This window comes from Coturnix japonica, chromosome 2 (assembly GCF_001577835.2).
Source record: "Coturnix japonica isolate 7356 chromosome 2, Coturnix japonica 2.1, whole genome shotgun sequence".
Taxonomy (NCBI): Eukaryota; Metazoa; Chordata; class Aves; order Galliformes; family Phasianidae; genus Coturnix; species Coturnix japonica.
In genome coordinates, this window is record NC_029517.1 from 50,734,162 (window position 1) to 50,758,802 (window position 24,641).

General features: G+C 38.7%; 1 protein-coding gene across 1 annotated transcript in view; it reads right to left on the minus strand.

Annotated features, from left to right (window-relative positions):
• The window catches only part of ABCA13 (ATP binding cassette subfamily A member 13), a 164,803-nt gene extending 145,821 nt beyond the window's left edge, over positions 1-18,982 (minus strand). Inside the window, exons 1-8 of the mRNA XM_032442584.1 lie at positions 18,608-18,982; positions 15,449-15,542; positions 14,485-14,608; positions 6,558-6,709; positions 6,065-6,093; positions 4,503-4,666; positions 1,832-1,947; positions 629-762 (exon numbers count right to left, since the gene is read on the minus strand). Coding sequence (XP_032298475.1) covers positions 629-762; positions 1,832-1,947; positions 4,503-4,666; positions 6,065-6,093; positions 6,558-6,709; positions 14,485-14,608; positions 15,449-15,542; positions 18,608-18,676 — 882 coding nt within the window. The 5' untranslated portion in view covers positions 18,677-18,982. The remainder of the gene's footprint in view (positions 1-628; positions 763-1,831; positions 1,948-4,502; positions 4,667-6,064; positions 6,094-6,557; positions 6,710-14,484; positions 14,609-15,448; positions 15,543-18,607) is intronic.
• Between the last annotated feature and the right edge of the window lie 5,659 nt (positions 18,983-24,641).

Here is a 24,641-nt window from a genome sequence, read left to right on the forward strand (position 1 = left end):
AAATTCTCTGCAGGAATAGATAAGTTCAGGACATCGCTGTACTACTCAGTAGTAACTCCAGAGAAGCACAGATTCATTAATATATACAACTAGATCTATCAGAATGTTAGTATATAGAAATTCTAGCTGATGCTAAACATTTATTTCAAAGGGAATTAAGACAGGATTTTTAGCAGTCTCAAAGCTGCTTCACACCTTCTCAGTATCACTTGCTCTGTAATTTCAATTAAAAAAAAATGAATTGTTCTTTACACATTGTTTCATTTCTTACAACCTATAGATTTATTTCAGAACAAGTGATTTGCCACTACAAGTGATTGTTATCTGATTGTCTTGGAAATAAATTCATCACTGCAACTTCTATAAGACAACACAATTCAGAGGGTCAACTCAAAATTTAACATCATTATTCAACAAAGTCTTTTGATTCAATCATTTGATTGTTCATAGGAAATGTAATCCCTTAGTCATAGATGGCATCAAGTGATTAGTCATGCTGTTAGCTAACCACATATAATGTTGCAAATACCTGCTGAATAAAGCTTGCAATTGGATTCAAATTTAAAGCTTGGCTGGTAACATTCAACTAAGTTCTTTATCTTCTTTCAACATTTTTCAAGTTGTTTACCTCTTTTAATTGTGCTGTATAACTTAGAAGTTTCTTAACATGAAGATCATCAAAACCAAATCTGGACTCAAGTTCTGCTCTGACAGCATGTGGATTCCACAAAATATCCTCTAGAGAAAGGTTATACTGAAAACCTGAAAGAAAGATAAACCCTTGTTAATATATGAACTTATGTTCATGCTGTTTCTCGATAAACCAAGCTTCATGAGGTCTATGGATGATGTTTCCAGCTTCTGGAGGGAAGAGCACAAACACAAGCAACTTAACACCTGTTTCACTGGATAAAGTCCCAATTGCATTAGAACCATGGAAAGGGCAGCTAATTTGATTATATCAACCAGCTGTTGATAGTATCATGACAAGATGACCTTGCACAGCAACTAACAGCAGATCCAGCAGTTTGCCATTCAGAACTAGATGCTCAGATACATGTAGCTGTGCAATGGTATGCCTTTAAGCACAAAGCTTATGGGCTTAAAATGAACTATTTCTGATAGAGAGGGTACTAGGAGAACAGTAGTTGAAACAGGTCTTCCATTTCTGAACCTAGTGACACAGAGATCACCAAGGATTTGCAGGAAGGCTGTATCACACACTAAGAGGCATGCAAAAAAGCAAGTCATTTTTCATTGCTTTCATTTTAGCTAGCCTTGAAACAGTCCTAGTAAGTGGGGCCAATGATGTAATTTGTACTCAGCTCTCAGTCTTGTCTAGCCCACAGAGAAGCATGGCACTGCAGAATACCACTGCAATAAGAGCTAGACAGGTAGCAAACTAATCTCTGCCTTCTTTGCTATCAGTATGCCTCTCAGCTAAGATCAGAATTTATGATACCAACCAAAGAATGAAAAGTAAAACAGCCATAGTGTTTAACATGCATTTCTAAAGCAGGATGCTATCCTTCTATCAAATGGAAGAGGTTGCTCTTTGTAGTGACATATCTTTTCTCCAAAACTCAGCACTGGATGATCATTATAAGCACAACACATTAGGTCATAAAAGTTGTCATGGTCAGATGAAATGTAGTTATTAGCACGAGGTCAACAAATAAATAAATGAACTATGTTGCCCTAGTGCTAACTCAATACTTAGACTTTTCATGTTAGGATCTTAGCAGCATCCATCTCAGCAGTTATCACAGATTCCCAGTGTTCATGAGCTACTTTCAAAAACAGAAAAAAACATCTGAAACGAATTCCTTACCCTCCAAGCTCCTCTCCTGTACTGATGCAGCAGTTAAATTCAGAGCAATTTTCAACACTTCATGGAAAGTCTGTCCCAGTGGCATCACAGCTAAATCCTTCAATGATGCTAAGATACTGAAAGCAAACATAAAACAAAAAAGAAATTTCAAGCTCTCCATACACACAAAACTGAAGGGGCTTAATGGAAAAAGATGAAGCTCAAGCAGCTGAATAGTAAAATGTATAGTTATTGCTGAAAAAATAAATTTCTGTTAAATTACATTTTTAAATCAAAACATCACATGGTGATATTACAATTAGATTTTCGCCCACTTTTCAATAATAAAATCAAAGAGATATATAAATGTTCTCAGGAACAAGGGACAGAAAAATAAGGGAAATATGAGTTAAAAAATGAGAACCAAAAGAGTGCAAAAACATCACAGATATTCTCCCAGTCTACCCTGCAGCAGAACAGCAGGGTGGATATAGAGTGCTTATTTTATTTCCACTAAAACTGCTGAGGAATAAACAAAAAAAAAATAAAAAATAAAAAACACACATTTCAAACAACAGCACAGTTATTCTCACAGCAAATTAAACAGAGCAAATAAAATGCACTTGTTGAATTTTTTTAGGACTACCAGCTTCAGTCCCCTTAGCTGTTAACTTTTGTTTATGTTAATGTAGCTGTAATTTACCACTTAAACTTTATGTTAAACTTTCCAGTTATTTCCCATGATGTATTCCTCTGTTACTAATCAAATAAAGAAATCTGCTTTTTTTAGATTGGATCAACAGCTGAAGAAACACTTCTTTAAGAAGTGAGAATAAACAGCAACACTAAGTTACCCGAATAGGTGCGAAAAGTGCTGGACCAGAACACATCTCAATCAGACAGTTTACTGTCCCCTCACAGAAAACACAGGACAAGGAGAAATAAATTTTTCTCTTTTTTCTTTTCTGGTAAGCTCTCGGGTTGGCTGTTAGTGGTCTCTTTTTGTCTAGTGGGCTACTGTCTGCTAAATTCCTTTGAGAACATAAGAAGGATGGTATAGGACAAGGAAGCAGGAGAAACTGTAAATTTAAAATCCTCTCTGCTAACTAAATTCTGCTTGAACTAGGACCTCTGTCTAGAAATGTAAGTTAGAAATATGAGGACAGTAGCAAGGCAAGCATTGGGGGTTTTTTTGTTTTCCTTCCAAATGTTATTATTTAAGGAAAATTCTGTCATTCAAGGGCACCAGCACTGTAAAAAAGCCATAAAATAATAAATGAAAATAAAAAACATAAGCTGAGTCTCCTGCCATTAATCCCTTGTGAACTGACCCAGCTGTCAGCAAATGCCCACACATCAGCTCACACCCTTCTCCCCACCTCTCACTCTGACCTCCCTATGAACACAGTGTACAAGAAAGCACTGCTGAGATCATACTATCAGGTTAGTGGCTTGACCCAGCACAGCAGCTAGTGGTTACTCTCATCTTTGACCATTGTTGCTGAAGAAGATTAAAATTATAACCACAAGCTTATGGTCAAGTTTCTGTCTTAGGAACGCTCGAGCTCTGAACATGTTCAAAAGCCTTTTGCTTTGGGGGGGGGTATTGACTTGAGCCCAGCTATCCAGCATGCCCAGATCCCTCTGTAGGGTCTTCCAACCCCCAGGCAGATTGACATTTCTTCCCAACTTGGCGTCATCTGCAGTCTTACTGAGGGTGCACTCAGTGCCCTCATCCAGGTCATCAATAAAGATAACAAATAGGGCAGGCCCCATTACCAACCCCTGGGGTACACCACTCATGGCCAGTTGCCAGCAAGATGAGATTTCAGTTTACCACCACTCCATGAGCCCAGACATCTTTACTCCACAGTTTCAAAAAATATCTTATGGTATTATATACTTCATGCCTTTTTTACTACAAAAAAAGATAATGAGATGTTAGCGGGTAAGTAGCAACAGTTGGCATTCTGTATTCTACAGAAATCTGTTGGCCTCAGCTGCCCACAGAGTAAGGCTGGTGAAGTCTGTGGCCAGACTTGCAAAGGCAGACAGGTTTGATTGACCTCCCAAAGCCTTATAAGAAATTGTTACTGAATTCAGTGAACAGACTTATCAGCTATTACGATTACCTACTCTGGCAAACGTATTTCTGACTTTAAGGTTTCCTTAGTTCAATGAAAGTTCCTGTAGCTGCTTTTTATACTCTGTTCTTTTGATACCATAGGTCTCTCTCTCTCTGAACCCTTTTACCTTGCAGAATGAATGTTCTTTACCTGAGACAGAAACTGTCATACCTAGAATAGTCCTTTAGCTTTTTTGCTTACTTCTTTTCTTGTAATAGAAACAAGAGTCTTGAGAAATGCAATGGAGTCATTTTTTGGTATTGTCCAAATGCTACCATACATATTGAGCTGATAACAATCCAAATCTTGATTTTCCTCACATTCACATGTAAATAATCTTTTGAAGAATCCCAAAACACATGACGAAGTTTAAAGCCATTTCTAACATGAAGCTACTTTTTTCTTAGCGAATTACTGCTGAGCTGGACAGAGAAGCACTCAAAATGTCTCTATAAAAGCAGCATGTGGTCAACAGAAAAAATCACCTTCCTTGCATGTTAAGAATACTGATTAAGTAGAGCAAGAACTTCAGGTAAATTATTAAAAGAGTATTTAGAAGTACTTACTTTTTAATAATTTCTAGAAATTGTGCTATGGCAGCTAATCCATCTTCTGTATATACGTTCTTTGACTCAAGGCGAGGGAGAGAATGTAGAAGGTTCCAGAAAGATGGCTGTTTGTACAGGTTTTCTATTTTAGAAATGATTTCTTCTGCTTCATTCAAATCCATCTTCATGTGAGGAAAACACATTTACACATGACACTTGCATTAGCAAAGAAAACCAGAAGGCATCTGCTACTTCCCCAATCCTGTTGAACTTAAAATTATTTCAAGTATTTTTTCAAGTATGAAGTGTACCCACTAACTTCATTAATTCATGACATCATTTTGGTGATACTTTGAACTAAGAGTTACCTTGCACATGACTTTGTCTATTCTGGTGGTAAATGGAATTGGGAGAAAATGTGAGTAATCTTTCTGCTCAGAAGTGCAAGGAGACACATTATACTCTCCTAAAGAGTAGGGTTGCCTATTATATCTCAGACACAAAGAGCTCTTGATCCTGGCAATGAACTTTACGCCAAAGGATAAAGGGCAGCATCCTGCCAGGGACATGTCATCCTCTCCTCACAGCTCCTCCCACAGAGCTGGAATAGATGTCAGATACTGGTTGGTGAAAATAGCTTTTGAAAGATTAACTAACTGGGGTAAAAGAACACAAAACACATCTTTTGTAGGAACAAACTATCAGATGCCCAAGCAAAGCACAGGATTTATCGTAGCTGTTCATTATCTAGCCCTTATCTAGTTTAATGTTTCAGTAGAGCTCTTCTGGATAATGAAAAGGTGAGAGACATTCTACTAAAAGATCCTTGCATATGCAAGCTGATAATAATGATACGCTTCTTTCAGATTGTCCCCCTCTGCTCTACCCTTATGAGGCCCCTTCTGGAGTACTGTGCCCAAAGCCTGTGGCCCCCAGCACATGAAGGATGTGGAGCTGTTAGAAAGGGTCCAGATGAAGGCCATGAGGATCAGAGGGCTGAAATGCCTCTCCTATGAAGAAAGGTTGAGGGAGTTGGGCTTAGCTTGGAGAAGGTTCCAGGGAGACTTCATTGCAGCCTTCCAGTATTCAAAGGGAACTTACAAGCAAGAGTGGGACCAACTTTTTACACGGTCTAATAGTAACAGAACATGGGGAATGGCTTTAAACCAAAAGAGGGGAGATCTGGATTAGATGTAAGGAAGCAACTTTTTACTCTGAAGGTGGTGAGGTGCTGGGGGGTTGTTTTGTTTTTAAATAATGAGAACACTTTAAGAGTTGTTTCTAATATGTTTTCAGATATGATTTTATAGAACTACTCAAAGTTTGGCAGAGTTTTAAATTGCTCCAAATAAATATCTAGCCCTCAAAAGCTGTGGATTTTGGTTGCTAACAACTTAGAGTTGTTTAAATCGGTACACAAGAAACAACTGAAACATCCAAGATACTTTTTCCTTCAGCAATATAACATTTTTTCTTAAAGGTAGTTTACTAAAACCTGACAGGATAGAAATTTCTAACTGTTACAATAAAGATGCTTTATAAAAGAGAAATATTTAGAAATAACATATAAAAGTACTTACAGTAAGAAAAGCGGTGCTGTTATGAAGCCCTGTAAAATCAGATATTTTCTCTTTACAAAGAGGCATTATTAACTTCAGAAGACCCATTTTATAACTAATAGCAAGTAGTAAATGAAGTTTACTTCTAAGGGAGAAAACAGGTGTGAAACAAGTAATACTGTAGAAAGTGAGCCACCAATTTTCTATGCTTTCCAGATTTTTTACAGTTATCACAGAAACAAACGCATTATCATTCACTTTTCAGTAAGACAAAATCATCACATCAACTACTAGATGAGTGTATTAGCCCCCACAGAGCCAGGTACGAAAACAACTGCTTCACCTCAATCGTTCTGCTCCAAATCTCAGCTGCCTGCTACACAGCAAGACTGAGCAGTACAAGTGGGAGCAGAGTGGGGGAAGTCAGAGCATGGTGTTTCCAGTCTCACTCTTTTAGGCAAATAAATTAGTCTTGAACTAAGGGTCATTCATTACTAGAAAGATCACAACTTACCTGAGAACTTTGAGCTTTCTTCCCACAGTTTTTCTAAAGCCAAGGTTTTTTCTGTGGTCTCAATAAATCCTTTTGCAAGTTCTTGTATCTCTTTCATGAGGGCTACGTCAGGTCCTGTGAAACTCTCTGAACCACTTTCAACAGCTGAAGTACTTTTCCATAGAGAAACAAGAGGACAGGATAGGGAATTACTACCTGGAAGCAAGTAGTTGAGAACAATGTTGCCTTCTAGCAACATTCTCACTTTTCTTTGGTTTTGTTTTCAGAGCTATTATACACTAACATGTTCTTTATTTTGTTCAGTTCATTAGCGTGAAAGATGCATAACCAGGTCAAAAGCTCAGGAAAGAGGGCACTCAATTTGCTGAGCTGAAGCAGCTCACCTGCCCAAGTAATACAAATCTGACAGCAGATGGAACCATTCAATGAAGTCATTAACATTTCCAAATGCACTCAGGTTTGTTCCCTTGTGTATCAAGATTCCAGGTGATGATGATTCTTTCACAGCCTGTACCCTGAGGTTCACATGTTCAAATTGCATCTAAGCCAACACCAGTGTCCAGCACAGGGAAGACAACATCATCAGACAGAATAGGGATAAGAGTTCTTTTGAGGCCCTGACAAAAGTTGGTGCTTCCCTTCAATTTACTAGACAAAAGAGCTGTGATAACAATTACAGTATGTTAACAAAAAGCAACACCACCAACACCTGTGCACTGATTCCAAGTGACGCGCTTCTCAAGGTACCTTTCTACAGTGACAAGAATTGTGTCACTGACTAAATATTTTTACTTAAACCGACTTACATTTTGAAAGTGTCTGCTAAGAAAACCTATACCATTTATGCAAAAGATAGTATGCAAGTTTGTTTGTTTTTTCAAATACATGCAACAACTTAACCAAAATGTCAAAAAAAAAAATCTTACAAAAATATTGTCAGTACTGGCTTTCCCTGTTATAATTTACAGCTAAACCCTCTCCAATGCTACCATCTAGTGGCTGTTCAGTAACACAACAGTTGTCGAACAATAATTCTTCCACTGTGAAATAAGCTCAGCAATCTCTTTACGTGCCTCTACAGGACATTACTTAGACTACCCCAAGGCACCCTAAGCAATAGAACAGTTACCTTTAACATGTTGCCAGGAAGCTTAAATTATCTTAGAGAAAGTTCAAATGATGTAAGGGTGAATTCATGTAGCAAAAACATTTAATTTTCATCAGAAGAATAATTACCTATTGCATAAGCACTATTTAAATATTATAATATATATCTGAATAGTTACATTCCTTTCTTGTCAGACTTGTACATGACTATTAGTTTTCAGCATGATTGCTACATGTTGGTAAAGAAAGATGTGGCACATGAGATAGAGATTTGCAATTAATTTGCAAACTAATTCAGTTGATTCAGTTTATCTTGTCTTATTTCTTCTACTTGATTCCTGCAAACATCACCATGAACATCACAGAGCCGAACTTCATTACAGCAAGTCTCATGAACAAGCATGCCAAAAGGAACGCACCCTGGTTAGACAAATGGTTCCTCTGTAATTATTATCAATTCTCTATTAGGCCACAGAAATCCTAAGGGTACTACCAGCTAGACTGGAAAAGAAAATGCATGAAAGAAGAAGTCATGGCAGAATCCTAATCTTGACTTAAGCTGTGTACTTGGTCATGGAAAGTGAAATCCAGTGTTGAAACTCAAGGAACCAAATAACAAAATTTGGGTTATTTTTAAACTGAGTTACTGTGAAGGCAATGTACATAGCCCACTGCCAGAGCATCAAGAGCTTCATTCTGCTAGAGGAAGGAAATTACCAAGGACCCAAAGCCCTAAGAGACAGATAACTTGAGACCATTCACATATACATGGCCTTTGCGTCCTTTTAAAAACTCAAAGTAACTTGATTGTCCATCAGGTTATAGTTAAGAATTAATATTAAGCACTGTCAGAACTACTTAACTAGAATAATTTTTATTTCATCTGTGATCCTTTGTTGAATCTATATTACTGTTTTCCTCCCAATTATTCAAATTAGATACTATAAGTCATAAAGTAACAACAATGCACATAACTAGATCTGATATCTGTCTGGATCTGTTACACGGTGCCGTGCGTCCTGTTCGTGCCCGGGTATCCGCGGCTGGACCAGATGCCAACACAACAAGGGAGTGCGTGGCAAAAGGCATTTTATTAAAACAAACAGACCCTTATATAACTTTTGGTATAGAACATGCTAGAAAGTGGGCGGGGCTAATCCCGCCCATCATGAATATTAACTAAGGAGGAGGGACCTGTCCTGTCACATCCCGTGACCCCGCCTACCACCTAATACACTACAGTTCAAAAGCTCTGCTAAAATACAGCCACCAAATAGCAAGCAGATGAAGGAAGCACCTTTCTCTCTGATTCTTATTTGTTCAGACACCCATTTGTTCAGAGTCTTCTGCAACTTTAGATTAAGGGTTGATGAGAAAATTTCAGCTTAGAACTACCAACAAGTTCTTTATTGTTTCAGAGCAGCTTATTTTGATCCCAGCTTAGCTGCCAGCCAAGCAGATTTCATGAAAATCTTTCACCAACTTCAAACTTTCACGGATTAAAGACAAAACAACTTCTCACATTATTTTCTTTTTAAAAGAAATCACATTTCTGTGGTTCACATGGCAGTGTTTAGAGTGATTAATAGCTGCACTCTCACTATAGCCTTTGAAAGCTAGTACTAGTTCCAGCACAATTCCCTCGTTCAATTTTCCACATTGGCAAAAACTGGCAGCGAGTTTAGTGGGTTAAGGTCTAGCTGTAACAGCAGAGAAGGCAGGCAGTGTAACCTGAAAAAACTCATGAACACCTTTCCACCAAAACACAAGTCTCTCATCAGGATGCTAACAGTTGTCTAGGCAAACTGTTTCTGAGCTATTAACTTCACAGGGGATTTCCAGGGAGGAATGATAGCCAGCTTCTTTTGCCCTTCTTGTTCTCATTGCTATAGCCATTCCTCTGGCTCATCATTCTCGGAGCTGACATAGAAAGTTGAGCTCAACCTTCTTTAGAAGGGGAAATAGCAACAGGCATAGTAATAGTTATCAGACTCAATCCTTTAAAACATGCCACAGCAGTTCTACACATTGAATATCTGTGCAAAGTTCTGAAGTATTTTATTTTTATGTAGTATTAGGGGGACCTATTTATCTCCTAATAACTATACTATGAGATTAGCCTAGTTTCTAAATTCAATGCACAGTAGACAACATTGCAGGAAGATGTTTGCCATAAAAATAAAAAACTAAAATCCAAACATACGTTTTCTGGGATAGAAGAAAGGTATCAAATTTCTTTACACCTGAGTTAACAGCGTCAGCTGCTCAGAACAACGAAGAGAAAAAGGAGTGACAAAAAGAAGGAAGCTGGAAATTTGTAGGAGAGGAAATGAATAGTTAGATCTGGGGAATCAGGAGGTATACATGTCATTTCATTCTCACTCTTCTCTTATTTGTGACTTTTCAGAAATACTTGCTTGAACAAAACAAATACATTCTGTATTTATTATAATTTTGCCCACATTTAAACACTGTAAAAAGCCTTTGTATCATTGAGCCTCTGTAAGTAACTGGCATGACCTAAAAGCATGACAAAGAAACACTAATTTTGTCCAGATTACACAGTTACTCAGAATGACAATAAGAACATTTCAGGGCTCATCTGAGATCTCAGCTGTGACATGCAATGCCATTTAGCTCAGTTATTTTCTCCTCAGCAGACTCTTATCTCTAACTGACCATTGCCCCTGCATTAAAAATCCCTCTAAAATAGCAAAGCTTCAGCTGTGTTGGCTCCCATTCTGCATGATCTCAGGATGGCCTAGAGGCAAGACATTGCTATCAATACCAATGTGCATAATGGACAAGAGCTTACTGCATGACACATAAAGATGGGATTTTTCTCATGCTGTGCAGCATTACAGCCTTACCAAAATGCAATGGACCACAAAAATATAAAGAACCAAAAAAGCATCGCTCTGAATTATCTGTGAAATGAAAAGTCTTTATAATTCCTTTCCTCTCTGAGTCTTTAATAACCTACAAGCAGGAGCTCTTTTGATACACCACCATTACAGAACCGCAGAGGCCCAGGTATCAATAAAACCAGTAACAAGAAAGGCAGAAACACAAGAGAGGCTGAGCAAGGGCCCAACGTAACACCAGTACAGGCAGTGCCCTTGCTGACAGGGGGCCACCTCCCATGGTCCAAGCTGCCAACAAGAGACTGAAGTGGGTGACTTGCTCTATTGACAACACCAACACAGTAGGATAAAAAGAAAAAGATACACCACAGGCCCAAGGAGACCACCTGAAAGAATGAGGCAGAAACAGGCACCAGGCTCCAAGCCATCTACAGGCTTCTCAGAGCTCTTGAGGCCCTGACACAGCAGACATGACATCTACACTTGTTCCAGTCTTAAGCTATAATCCCACCAACATCCCAGCATCTTGTACCGCTGTGTCCAAAGCAGCATGTGGAAAACAGAAAATAACTTTCCACATGACTTTGACTCACTTGACTTTGCTTACCACGTGCCTATTTCAGCATAGATGATGCCCAGAGTTGGCTATTAACTTCTTACAAATCTCCCACCCACTTTTCCCTTTGACTTGATGCTTGATTCCATGCACTCCCTATGCAACCTCCCTGCTTTTCTCATATGTGTCATCCAGAGAAAGTCTATGATATGGCACAAGCAAAATGTGGTTACAGCACACAGAGCTGTAAGATGATAGCTCAGTCTTTCACACCAATATCAGAATCAAGTCTACCCCTGGGCCACATTAGATTTAGTTTCAAGGTTTTGCAAGTTTAGCAAATACTATCGGCTCTTGATGTTGATACTACCAACTGCAACTGTTTAAACACTGTATGCAAGGGGGTTGGAATTGATGATCTCCAGAAGTCCCTTCCAACCCCTACATTTATTTAATTCTGTGAATTTGAATAAATACATCAACTTTCTTAGAAATAACACTCCTAAGTCTTAGTTTTTAAATCATCTTAAGTATTCCAAGTACAGGAAAACCTAAGCTTAATTTATTTTGTGGCATCAAAAAGTCTAACAATCATAGCTCTAGGAGTCTGAGTTGAAATTTGACCTGGCAATTCATTCTGCAATATCTGCAATGGAATTAAAAGCATCAGGAATATAATACATATCTACATGCACATGGGAGTGTAAGGCTACAGAAGGACACTGTGATGGATGGTTTTTACATTATTTGCATGCTCTCAGTTTTACTCTGTGCTCCAGAAAGATAGGTTGGAGTGTGGAGAACGTGGGAAATAGAAGGGAAAAAATATCGCTTTGGGAGCTCCTACGTATACTTAGAATGCTAAGGAGATCTGAGCTACTGCTATGTTTGATAAACTAGGGAATCACACCAAATAGCTACAAGCCAGAACCTTTTGGAGTGACTGAAGAAATGAGTAAGGAACAAAATGTTTGACCAGTTTGGGTTAGCTGTCCTGTCTGTGTTCCTCCCCACTTTCTTGTGCCCCTCAAGCCTCCAATTGGCAGGGTAGCACAAGGAACAGAAAAGACCTTGATTGTGTGCAAGCACTGCTCTGCAACAACAACAACACCTTATCACCACTATTTCCAAATTTAAAAAGAAGAAAAAACAACACAGCACCATATGAGACTCTACGAAGAATATTAAGTGAATTATACTGCTGAAAACTTACTAAGTTAATCATATCTTCCACTCGACTCATCTGCTGTTGATGGAGCCTGATAGCCTGGACAGCTATTTGGGTGCTTTATGGTTTTCATAATGGAGGTTCCAATAAAAGACAAAAGATTTTTATTTTTATTTTTTTCCAAAGAACAGCTATATCTTAAACTGTCAATGTGGTACACACTGTGAAAAGAAATGACACATATCCATACAAACGATATGGTCCAATTTATAGATAAAATACAACATTGTTTATGAAAAGTATCCCTTAAAAGGGCTACAAAGAACCTGCTATGGCTTGACATAAATCCTCAAAGGGAAGATATCTGATACTGCTATTTCTACACCATCCCTTCTCTCTAGTCAACACAGGGACATTGTAGAGTTCAGTGGTATTTGGCTGATCAAGCTGACAACCAGAATTCCTAGGGCCTTTGGCAGACAGCATAAGCCAGAGCAACATTTAGGCTGATTTAATTTATGCTGATAGATCAGCTGGAATAGACTGACCTCAGGATGAACCTCATGTTAGCTTTTATCCTTTTCCAACATTATGATATTTAGAGTAGCCTTCTGAGGATACAAGCATGCATATATAGAAGCACTATATTTTTCAATTAAAAAAAAATAATAAAAATAAAAAGCAACTGAATAATTTCCCTCGTTCTTAAGTAGGTCTAAGACTGCCTCCAGGAAGTTCCTTCCTGATTTTCTTTTGAGCTGAAATATAATTTGGGCGGTTCAGTCAAAGTAAATAATCAAGCAAGGCAGTCAATACAATCCATTGCTTCTTAGGCTTGACACGCTTAAAATAGCAACTGGAGTGGTGATGCAAAAAAAAAAAAAAACAAAAACAAAAAACAAAAAACAAAACATATCCATTTAGTAAATATATTTTTTTTAAAGACTAGGAGCTATTTTAACACTGTAGCCCAATAATATGAAATTAGTACTGCAAGCAACACAGAGGTCACAAGACCACAGCATAGAGGCTTGTTACCTTCTCTTTGTCTAAACCTGAAACATGTCTACAGTTTTGCTTTTTTCTGGGTAAATGGTTAAGGTTTTTCATTTTACACTCACACATCTATCGTTTTAGATCCATAGACTTTAAATATGATCATTCAAAGCATAATAATATATTTATGACTAACACAGGAAATCAGCACAGATCAACATGACCTCAGTAAAGAGGCCTTCTTCAAAGTCCTCAGGAAGTGGAGACTCAGGATTCACAGTACTGGAGTACAGGTATGGACTGATAAAAGACTGGGCACATGCTGGCCCTGGAAAGCCCATGATAACATGTAACTCACTAGTGGTCCAAGTGCAGAACCATTGCTGGACAATGGTAATTTCATGACAGTATCAAGAAAAAAAATATGTAGGCCTTCCTACAGTAAAACTTTTCACATGCCTCTATTTAGAGGTTCTGCTACTCCTTTTTGACTCTTTGTAAATCTTACTTAAGAGCTACCTTTGTTTTGTTTTTATCCATTTACACTTCCCACCATATATGATCTCAAAGTATAAATTCATGTATGGTACATTTCCTGTTGGCCACTGTATAGTTGTAATTACAGAGTAAATGGATAGCCAGAGGGTATCTATGAAAAGACTCAGCAGTGCTGAGGCTTTCAGTTAAGGTGGGTACTTGCTACAAGAACTCCACAGAGGAGCAATCTCTAGAAAGAACTGCTACCTTAGGGGTGGTCAGCCGTTAAATGGGATGTAGGAGAGGTGGAGCCGAGCTCCACCCCTTCTGGGAGCACAGCTGAATTACCTTTACCTGTGCTCCCACCACTGACTCATCGCTTGCCTCAGGTGGTTAATCAGAGGTTCAGGCTATGATCAATAGTTTCCCGTAAAGCCACACTCACCTTTGCAGAACAGTAGTCTTTCAGTGAGGTGTAGAAGTATGCTCTCGTTGAAGTGCAAGAATAGCAAAAAATTCTCCAAACTTTCCCTAAAAGAGCTTTTAGTGTCTGAGAACAGTATGAAATGTCCGTGAAGGGCACTGAAAACTGGAACAGGCTCTATTAAGTCTCTATGTCTTCTGAATTCATTATAATACTAAAAGGAACTTCATGTAGTTACAAAATTCTTGTTCTTCCTTTCAACTAGACCAAAATATTTGCTGTAATAAAAGACAAACCGTGACACTTATAGCGCTGTATAAACTTGTACAACTTACTGTAAGCGGTTATTTTTCTGCTTTGAGTAACTGGTATTCCTGCACCTTGAGCCAACATTACAGAAAAGACTCCGCACAAAAGGATAAAGGCCCCGACTTGGCAAATCCCGAGCTTCTAAATAACCTAAAATCAAGCAGCAACACAATTAATATCAGCAATGCTGCAGTTATAAAACTTGTACAACAATGTTACTCACCCTTCTAGAAAACTGCTCTGTCACCTGTGAGCAATGATGTTGTATTAGTATCAAGTGTTCCATCTAAGCACAACTAATTCACCAGAGAAAACAGATAATTCCCACATCAGACTATGACAAGATAAAGTGAGAGAGCACTTTCTGAAGAGTTCACTCTTGTGGCAGTAATGCCATTGCTTCACCAAAACCTTGCTAACCTGTAAGACCAAAATGACTTGCAAGCCAGATCAGAATATGTAGTTCCTCAGTAAATACCATTTCCTATTTTCTTTGACACTGGCATGAGATGAAGAAACTAGTGCTGTTACATTTTTTACATTTAGATTCAAGACTGACTAAAATGAACTTTCTTCATATTCTGAAGAATTTAAGCCCCAAAATAATACTTTTTATTTTGCAAGAGGAGAGAGAGCTATAGGGTTCCTATTTAACTTAATTTCTCAATCTAAAATAGCTAAAATTAAAAGCATCATTGAAAGATCATTCTGTTTTCCTCAACATAACCTTCTTAGGCAACCATTGTATCAAACTTAGGAGTAAATATCTAAAACTAGTCTGACAGATGGTACCTAAAACTCTATTTTTTATCCTTTCTAAAAATGACTTGCTCAGGGCTACAGCTGGGTAAGACTGAATCACACCCTAGGTTTCTATCCCTTGACTTCACTACATGTAAGTCATCCCCCCCGGTTTATCTTAAATATTTCCTGAATGCTTCTTAAAGGAGAGTCCAAAGAAAAAAAGAACACGAGTGAAACAAAACATACAGTTTTCCTTGTATTTGGGGGGCTCTTGGACGCGGACTGCAGCCAAAATCAGGAAGAGCATGCATGGCCAAAGTATTTCAGAGAGGGACAAGACCTGAAAAGGGAAATGAAAACAATCTCAGCGTTACAGAAAAAAAAATTGGTAGCAAATTACTTAAGTTTGAATATCTCTTAAATAAAATAAAATTAAAAAAAAAACACCTACAACTGCTTACAACAAAAGAAAATAACAACAAAATAACAGTTTAGAGTTTATTTCAAAATCCTTATGACTTTATCAAATGTGCCGCTTTTAGAGTACAAATGTAATTTTCAGCTCTTCTGCTGATAATGTTCTTGTGTAATGCTCTCTGATCAATACAAAATAAGCCCAGTGCAACACAATTACAGCTTTCCTATGGCTGATCCTCTTGAGAATCCAGTATTGCGCTGTATCTTGATGCTTCCTGGTTGCCTACTGTCCTGAACCGTGACTGGCACATTCCCTCAGCCTCCTCAACTGAGGCACTGCATCCTTACTTTCAACTGCAGTTACCACTCTTTAAAAACTGCCTTCATCACCCCAGCAATGAGGTGCTCTGAGGCTAATTAGCAGGTCTCAGGCTAACCACAGCCACCTCATGTTTTCCCACCTTCCCATTTCCAGGGCCACAATGGAAACACACCCAAGCTGGTGCAGTATGAGATGTATAGAAATCAAGCACATTTCATATGAGCAAAAAGCATCTGTTTCTGCCTCCAGGTGCACTGCACCTGCTTGCACCTCCAGGGAGAAGATGCAGCCCTCCCCAGAAGGATTCCATGAATCCTCCACACGTGCCGCAGTTTCCAGCTGAAAAAGAAAAAAAGACAAAACCTGGTCTTTGGCAAAACTTCAAAAAGAAATCACTGCTGTGAGGGCAGTGAAAGTAGAGAAAATAAGAGAGTTAGGGAATTGTGAAGTCCAACTTTGGTAACAAGAATGCAGTGGAAAAGACAAATATCTCCCACTGGAGATACTAAAAGAAGCTTTTAGCTTCTCTGAAAATTATTGAGGATTTTTACTTCAAAACATAGTTTTGTTGATCAAAATTTTACTGAGAAAGCAATTTCTAACCTGAGGTGCGTTACAAAGACAGCTGAGAATAATGTAAGAACAAAAGACAGAAGTGAAGTCAGGCCTGTGGAAAAAGCCTGCTAAACCCACTCAAAATCAAATAGGATCAAATGAAAGAACACCAGGCCAGGTGCTTTTACATTTCTGGGCAACTCTGAAAGACAGAACTTGGCTGGCTGAGTGGGTGGAGGCCCAGGTGAGGCTGATTGGGCTGATTAAGACCCATCCGTGCTCTTAGTATCCTTGATTCCTGTGTGTGTGATTAAGAACTTTTTGAGCATCTAGGAATTTATAATATCCTTTACATAGGGCAGAGGGTTGTGGTTTTTTGTTTGTTTGTTTGTTTTGCTTTAGTCATCTTTCTTTGCTTTCACTCATCTTTCTATAAACAGTAGCAGCTATGAGGAATTGTGAACCATAGAATGGTATGGGCTGGAAGGGACCTTACAAATTATTCAGTTCCAGCCCCCTGCTATAGGCAGGGCTACTACTCACCTGCTTGGGCTGCTACCCACCAGCTCAGGCTGCCCAGGGCCCCATCCAAACTGGTATTGAGCCCCTCAAGGGATGGGGAACCTATAGCTTCTCTGAGCAACATGTTCCTCACCGCCTTCTGAGTAAAGAATTTCCTTTTAACATCTAGCCTGAATAACCCTTCTTTTAGTTTAAAACTGTTGTCTCTTGTCCTGTCACTACACTCCCTTAGAAGGAGTCCCACTCCAGCTTTCTTCTAGGCCCCCTTAGGTACTGAAATGCTGTAAGGAGGTCTACCTGGATCCTTCTCCAGAATGACCCCAACTCTTTCTTCACAGGAGAGGTGTTCCAACCTCTGATCATCCTCATAGCTTTCATCTGGACTCACTCCAACAGCTCCATGCCCTTCTTGGCTGAAGACTTAATATAGTTATAACAATAATAATACAACTGCTGGTAGTATGTATCTCCTGAGCTTCCAAAATATGTAGTTTAGAAGCTAAAAATCTGTCCTTTGTGATCCACCTCGAATACTCTTGAATAAGTGTAAACAGGGCACATTCATGGCTCGGCTTTCACACATTAGCATATAGGGAGGTTTTCAGAAATTTCTCAGGGCAGTTCCTGGCTCTGGACATGCAGAATTAAGTTTTATTTGGGTCATTCATTATAATTCCTGGTATGGGGAATTTTGCATCTCCCTAAGTTCTTTATTCAGGAAACGAACCAGTAAGAGAAGCTTGAAACTTAAAAGAATTAAGACTTTTTCCTTCAAAAAATATATGAGGAGGAGCAGGATGAGAAGATGATCAGCATGGAGGACAGCAGGAGGTATTAAGCCATTTAAGACACACAGGCTGAAGTATGAAGAACTGGGAACAATGAAGAAGATAGCCAACAGTATCCCTCCCAAACATGTATCAATAATATTTTACAACTTTATTAAGTAAAATATTTCTGAAATGAAAAGCTGTATCTTTATTTAATTGAAGTAATTGAATCTGAAGTAGCCATCATGCCTCAATGCAAATCCCTACATTGACACAGACAAGGGAAATCAATGAGAAAATATTAACTGTAGTGACACCTTTTTCCTGCAAAAATGTTATTTCACTTGACAGAATTCTCTCCTTTCTATCTTATAAAACAATTAAAATCTTAATACTAATTTCACTTGCATTACACCGATCACTCATATCACTAATGTTTACTTCTAATGTAAATGATTTTAATCCTTGTTACTTCTACAGGCACTGGTAGTATTGAATGATAATTAAAAGATAATCTGTGGCTTTTCAAACACTTTTATGAGATTTCCTATCTTAGTTTCTAACTGTGAAGCAATACTGACTTCAGCCATTTTAGAATTAAATCACACTGTTCTACATTTGCATTTTCAACAATGAAGAGACAAAAAGCAAAACAAGAACCACTAGCAGTCAGCCGATCCTTTAACAGTGTGCAGTGAAAAGGGAAAATCAAGACAGACTGATAGATACGCTGTTTCCAACAGAGAACTCAGAATATACTCTTCCTAGCAAAATAAGATTTGAAATAATTATTCTATTTTATCATTTCCAAAAACTCACCGGTTGCCTCACACGGCAAAGCCAATTCTTCCAAAACAGTGCCTTGAACTGGCATAGTGCGTGCCCCATTATCCTCTTTTCTTCATCTACTTGGAGAGTGGCTTCTTCACGACTTTCTAGCCAAGGATCATCTCACCAAGAGGTCCAAACATATTGTTCAGTAGCTAAGTGATTCCAGCAGTGAGGAAAGGTGCAAGAGGTTTGCCTGCTCGTTGAGAACAAATGAGATTATGTTTCTGCCTCTTGTTTTGCTTTCATGGAGGAATCTCATCTTTCCTCTTGCTTCTCAGTGCAATGAACAGTGAGGGGATGGGTTTATACGAATGCCTTCAGGGTCCTTTACTCTCCCGCATATATTCTGCACTTGTTTTTATTTTTCTGCCATAAAAAATGAATGCAAATAACAGGGGGAAAATGGACAACGCTTCTGTTTTTTTTCAGAGTTCAGTGTCTTTCTGTATCTGTAGTGTTAATGTCATTTCAAATGCATATTTGTAGCCTTTTGAAAAAAAAAAAAGTGAGAAAGTAAGTTTGCTATTTGCCTAATAAGGACACATCTAACATGTGATGTGGTGATCTTGTCACATCATCATATGTATATAACGTATACATTATATATATATATATATATATGTATATGTAATTTTAACTTACAGTGGGTGTTGGTTTGACATTTATTTTTCCTTTTTCACTAAACATTACCTACATAAAAATTGTATATTCTGGAGAGCCAGAATCACAAGTACACACTAAGACAGTGCTATGCATAAACAAGCATTCTTTATCTTTTGTTACTGCTGAATAAATGAAATCATTGCACTTTCTGCAAATTGTATACAGTTGAATGAAAGAGGCATCTTAACATGCATGGCTGTTTTTCTTCTTAGAGACCACAAACACTTAAAAACCTTTTAGTTACAAAAGACTTCAGTGAGGAATTTGACTTAATCTAGATTTAAGCTAAGAAGGCAGTCAGAAAAAATTAAGAAGTCTGATATTTCTGTGGCAAGCAGCCATTCATCATAGAATCATAGAATGGCCTGGGTTGAAAAGGACCACAAAGATCACGTAGTTTCAACCCCCCTGCTATGTGCAGGGTCACCAACCACCAAACCAGGCTGCCCAGAGCCACATCCAGCCTGGCCTTGAATGCCTCCAGGGATGGGGCATCCACAACCTCCTTGGGCAACCTGTTCCAGTGCGTCACCACCCTCTGAGTGAAAAATTTCCTCCTAGTATCCAACCTAAACCTCCCCTGTCTCAATATAAAACCATTCCTCCTTGTCCTATCACTGTCCTAATCATCTGTAAGTCCACTGAGTTTTGCCACTTTTCTTGGCATGATAAAGTTTTACAATCAGTGCCTCAGCTTTCCTTCCCCAGCTCTAATTCTACAGAGCAGTCTGCAAAGCTTAGTTACTCAGCTTCATCTTAAACTGACCAATTAACCTGATAAAATCTTTGCATTTGAAATGGTGCAAATTGCTCTTTTTCAATTTTCTTTGGGTTCAAGGAGTAGTACTACTAATAAAATGCAGATTACATAGTTGTCAAGAATATTATATACTGGTAAAAATGTACTCCCTGAAAGCAGAAATCACAGCTGCAGTAACAGGCAGAACAGGACTAACTGAATGCTTTTTCATTAAATAAGGTGAGCTTTTTCTTTCCTTTGAGGATGAAAAGTTACTGCTTACTGAAATAATCACTTAACTTCCAATAGAAATGTAGATATCTCCAGGATTCCTGATGTGCCTCCACCTCTCTCCATTCTGGGCCCTGCTCATGGCATGTTCCCCGGTGGCAGAGAGCATCTGAGTGGAAGCCCAAAAGGAAGAAGGTACTTCACAAACAAGCTCCACTTTACAACTTTCCCTCACCTGAGGGATGGTTTTCATTCTAGTCAAGCAACATTAAAATCCCTTTATTTCAGAGTATGCGCAGTAAACTTGTTCCTCTGGAGCAAAGATGAAAATCAAAGAGAGGTGAGGTGAAAATTCTGTGTACAGTCCAAGTATGCATTTTTACACATTTATTTGTCAATACTTGAATGCTGTGAATATACGTATGGGCTCATGCAGCAATTTTGGAAGGCTGGAGGCCAGAATCTATATTGAATGATTTGAAGGAAATGATAAACTAATAAGTCAGTATAATGAAATTCAAGCAGTTATTATCAAAGTAACTGATATGGTTCCCAACAGTATGCAAACCATCTGCCAAATTATTCTGAACAAGTAATTCCGCAAAATCTCTGCTCATCTGACCGTATGATGTACATAATTTGATATGCTCTATATAATTACATACTCACAAATGCATTCTGATTTTTAATGCTGAACAGCTCTTCATGAATATAGGAAACAACTGGTTTGTATGCAATTGATAGTTGGCACTAATTAGCTACCAACTTCTCATTTTACTGTATAAAACATCCCATAATAAACATTTTTCACCAGTGAGATCAGAGAATCACAGACCAATAGGGGTTGAAAGAGAGCTCTGAAGACCACCTAGTCCACATCCCTGCTAAAGCAGGTTCCCTGTAGTGTGTTGCCCAGGAGAGTGTCCAGGCAAGCTTTGAATATCACCACAGAAGGAGACTCCACACCCACTCTGAGCAGCCTGACCCACTGCTCTGACACCCTCACAGTCAGGAAGTTCTTCCTCAATATTAACTTCATTTGCCCTCGAGTATCATCACCCCTTCCTAAAGAAATTCATTCCTGCCTGTAAGGTGTTCTCTAGTAGCACACTTCTTTTTCTAGAACAAAGCAGATGAAATCCAAAGATAACCTCATAAACATTCATCCAGGAACAATCCCTTTAGTGGTCCAAAACAGGCTTCATTGCATTATTTGCTATGTTCTAGAATGATGAGAAACAGGAGGTCAAGCCCTTCCTGATAAACCCTTTGCACCGAAGAGATAACTATTAAAAATTAAGTAGACGTGCAGGAAAAGCAGATCAATTCTAAATAGTTTTTGAGAACACATCAACTGTTTTGCTGCCAACCTGGATGTTCTTGTGTGGTCTGTGTTTCATCAGCACAGTGTCAGGCAGTCTTAAACATTACAGTGCAAATTAGAAGGTAATACCTTTTATTATGTGCTCCACTCATTCTTTATGGAAAAGGAAATATATACATGCTCAGAATCAGCTGGACAAAATAGTGTGTTCTTTGATTTCTGCTAAGATTGAGCAGGCTGTCACAAGTGCTGAACTGGACATCTCTTGTTTGAGTGCACGGGATATCTGGTACCACAGGGGCAGAAAAGGCAGCAAACTCTCCACCAGCATTCAGCTTCAGCTTCAAAACCTGACTGCTTTATGGTACCACTGATACTTCATATCTGGCCTACAGCTTTAGTGTATGCTAGTTACAGCTCAGCTGGCAAACACATTCAAAGAAACTTAGTTTTATATGTTAAATATATTGCAGGCCAGGAGCTACACATGCTGTTTGGTAGACAGGAATGCAGACTAATTGTGTGAGAGCATGGCTGGGAATCAGGTAGATTGGCCTGTTTTCTTACCACCACCCACAACTCGTCGCACAAAGCTCACTGTGTGATCACAAGGCTTCCCTTTGAACCAGTGAGGAGCACTGCTTGTGAATATTGACACAGCACAGCCCTTCACCGCAGACAAAGCAGAATGACATCAATTCAACACAGTTCATCTTCCTGGGAGACGCTTCCCATGGGCAAAGTTAGGAGACAACAAAAGATGTTGGTTGTGGGCAAGGTCCAGTAAAAGGTTTGATTAAAACAGAGACATGCAGTGAATGAAGACAACAGTCCAAACTGGGCAAGTAGGCTGCTGGTGGGGCTGTGTTTCTGGGCAGCAATAGGAATTCTGTTCTTGTAATGGGGCGAACTGATGGCAAACCATGGGAAATTTTCTCACAGTTACAAGCTGATGAGAAGCATCTGGAATCAGGTTTCTGTGTCATGTGAAACCAGCTTTGTCTGTCTTTTCCCACTCCAGCATTTTCCTGTAGCCTGCGCAGAACCATTGCCCCTGTCAGCACAACTCCTGCTATTACAGTGGCAGAGTTTCTTGTTTAGTGCTGTTTTTCTCACTAACCTGTTTTCTCTCCATTACACCGCAGGCAGAGGACCTTTTTTTAGCTGTAATTTAATTCTTAATTGGGAGTAAAATACAACGTGGTAATTATTTCAGAAAAAGAAACCATGTATTTAAGTCACTCCAACTTAATGACCAAATAACTTTCTGGGAAAGGAAAACTTAATATCTCACATAAAACAGCTGCAATATTATCACCACTGTGCTTTCCTGCAGTCACTCATTGCTCAGAGATCTGATCCCAAACCTCAGCTGCTCCCAGCACCAGGAAGGGAGTGCTGATGGGCACATTCACATGTCTGTCTTTGGTTTCTTCCCCCCAGCTTGCCAGTAGTAATGAAACACATCTCCAATTCGACTGTGTTAGCTGCAGTTCTTTATGCATTTTGTTTCAGAACATTCTCAGATCCATGAGGACTTGAGAGGGAAATCCAGCTCTGCTGCACAATGCAACAGAAATCTCTTAAAAGGACACAGGAAGAATCTTTAAAAAGATGTTATGTTTTTATTATTTTATTATTTTTTTATTTTTTTATTATATAGTTTTATTATTTTATTAAATGTGTGTAATTATATTCCAGGAAATCTCCAAAAATCCCTCTGATATGGATTATCTTACTTGTTTTAAAGGAATAAAAGCTTTTATACTGTAAGCATTTTTGGCCATAGGTCATTCCACCACACTTCCCTTTAGGATTTCTCAGAACTTCTGCCACAGAAAATCAGTCTCTGAAGTACATCAAGATGTTTTAACCTATCTTACACTGTGCTCTCAACCACTTCTTTCACACAAAGATTGGATCAGGCCTGAACACCAGAAATCAAGACACAAACCATTGGTAGAAAAACTGTTTTCTCGCTTCATGCTTCCATCCTCATCACATCTGCCTTCCTCCTTTGTTGTTATCCCTTCTGATCTCTGGAGTAAACTGTTTCTGTAGCATATTGTTAAGTATACGGTGACTAGACAGCACAAGTGAGACTTTGGTTGCATTTGTTTATGGACCTCTCTAAAATCTACTGGAAAGTAGCTTCACTGCTGGATGCACTCAGCTGATTCATTTCCTTATCTTTCTGTCCAGATACAGTCACAAGGGGTAATTCAATTGTTCTTATCAGGGCGACTTTCTGGCAAGTTTCCTCTGAAGCTGAGAGAATTTTTTGTTAAGCAGGATGTGTTAGTACAGCACCCTCTTGTATTAGGAATTCAGTATTGCAGGACGTTGACCAGTGGGGGAAAAAAAAAACAAACGATACAGCATATTTTGTCTCCTTAGATTTCTAATTTTTTTTTGTAATGACACTATCCTTTATATCACCTATTAGGAAGAAGAAAATTATTTGAAGAGGACGAGAAGTATGATGCCCTGAGGAATGGAGGGAAGGAGAAGGACACGGCTGAAGTTTGCCAGGAGTTCTCTCTTCCAAGCCCACAGCATCCAACTCTGCATAGGCACCGCTGCTTCAGCCTAGAGTGCAGCACGATGCTTCTTAAAGCAGTCTTTTTTATTTACTTCCTACTGCTCTGGGAACTGGAGGTTAAAGAGTAAGGCTGCTCTTTGTCGCATAGTTCCCAGGGATCTCACTTCCTGCAAAGTGCAGGCGAGTACCGGGTAGAGCTACACAAAGATTTTTTTTAAGTAAGACAGAAAAAGTTCAAAGAAAATGCGGAGGCTCCATCTCACCCAACACATTTCCTCAAATTGGAGGGAAAAAAAAAAACATTTTTCTGAAAATCTTACCTTCATTGCTTATCCTGAACATAAAATGAGAAAGCATGTTTTTTTTTAAATCAGGAGAATAAATAAGTCTGAAGATATTTCAATGATGTCTGGATTTAAAAGAAAGCAACAAGAACACCGTCTTCATCTTTTCCATTATCCGTTCCCACTGTGTTACCAGTTTATATGTTTAAAAAAGTAAGAACATGAGTCATTGTTAACAG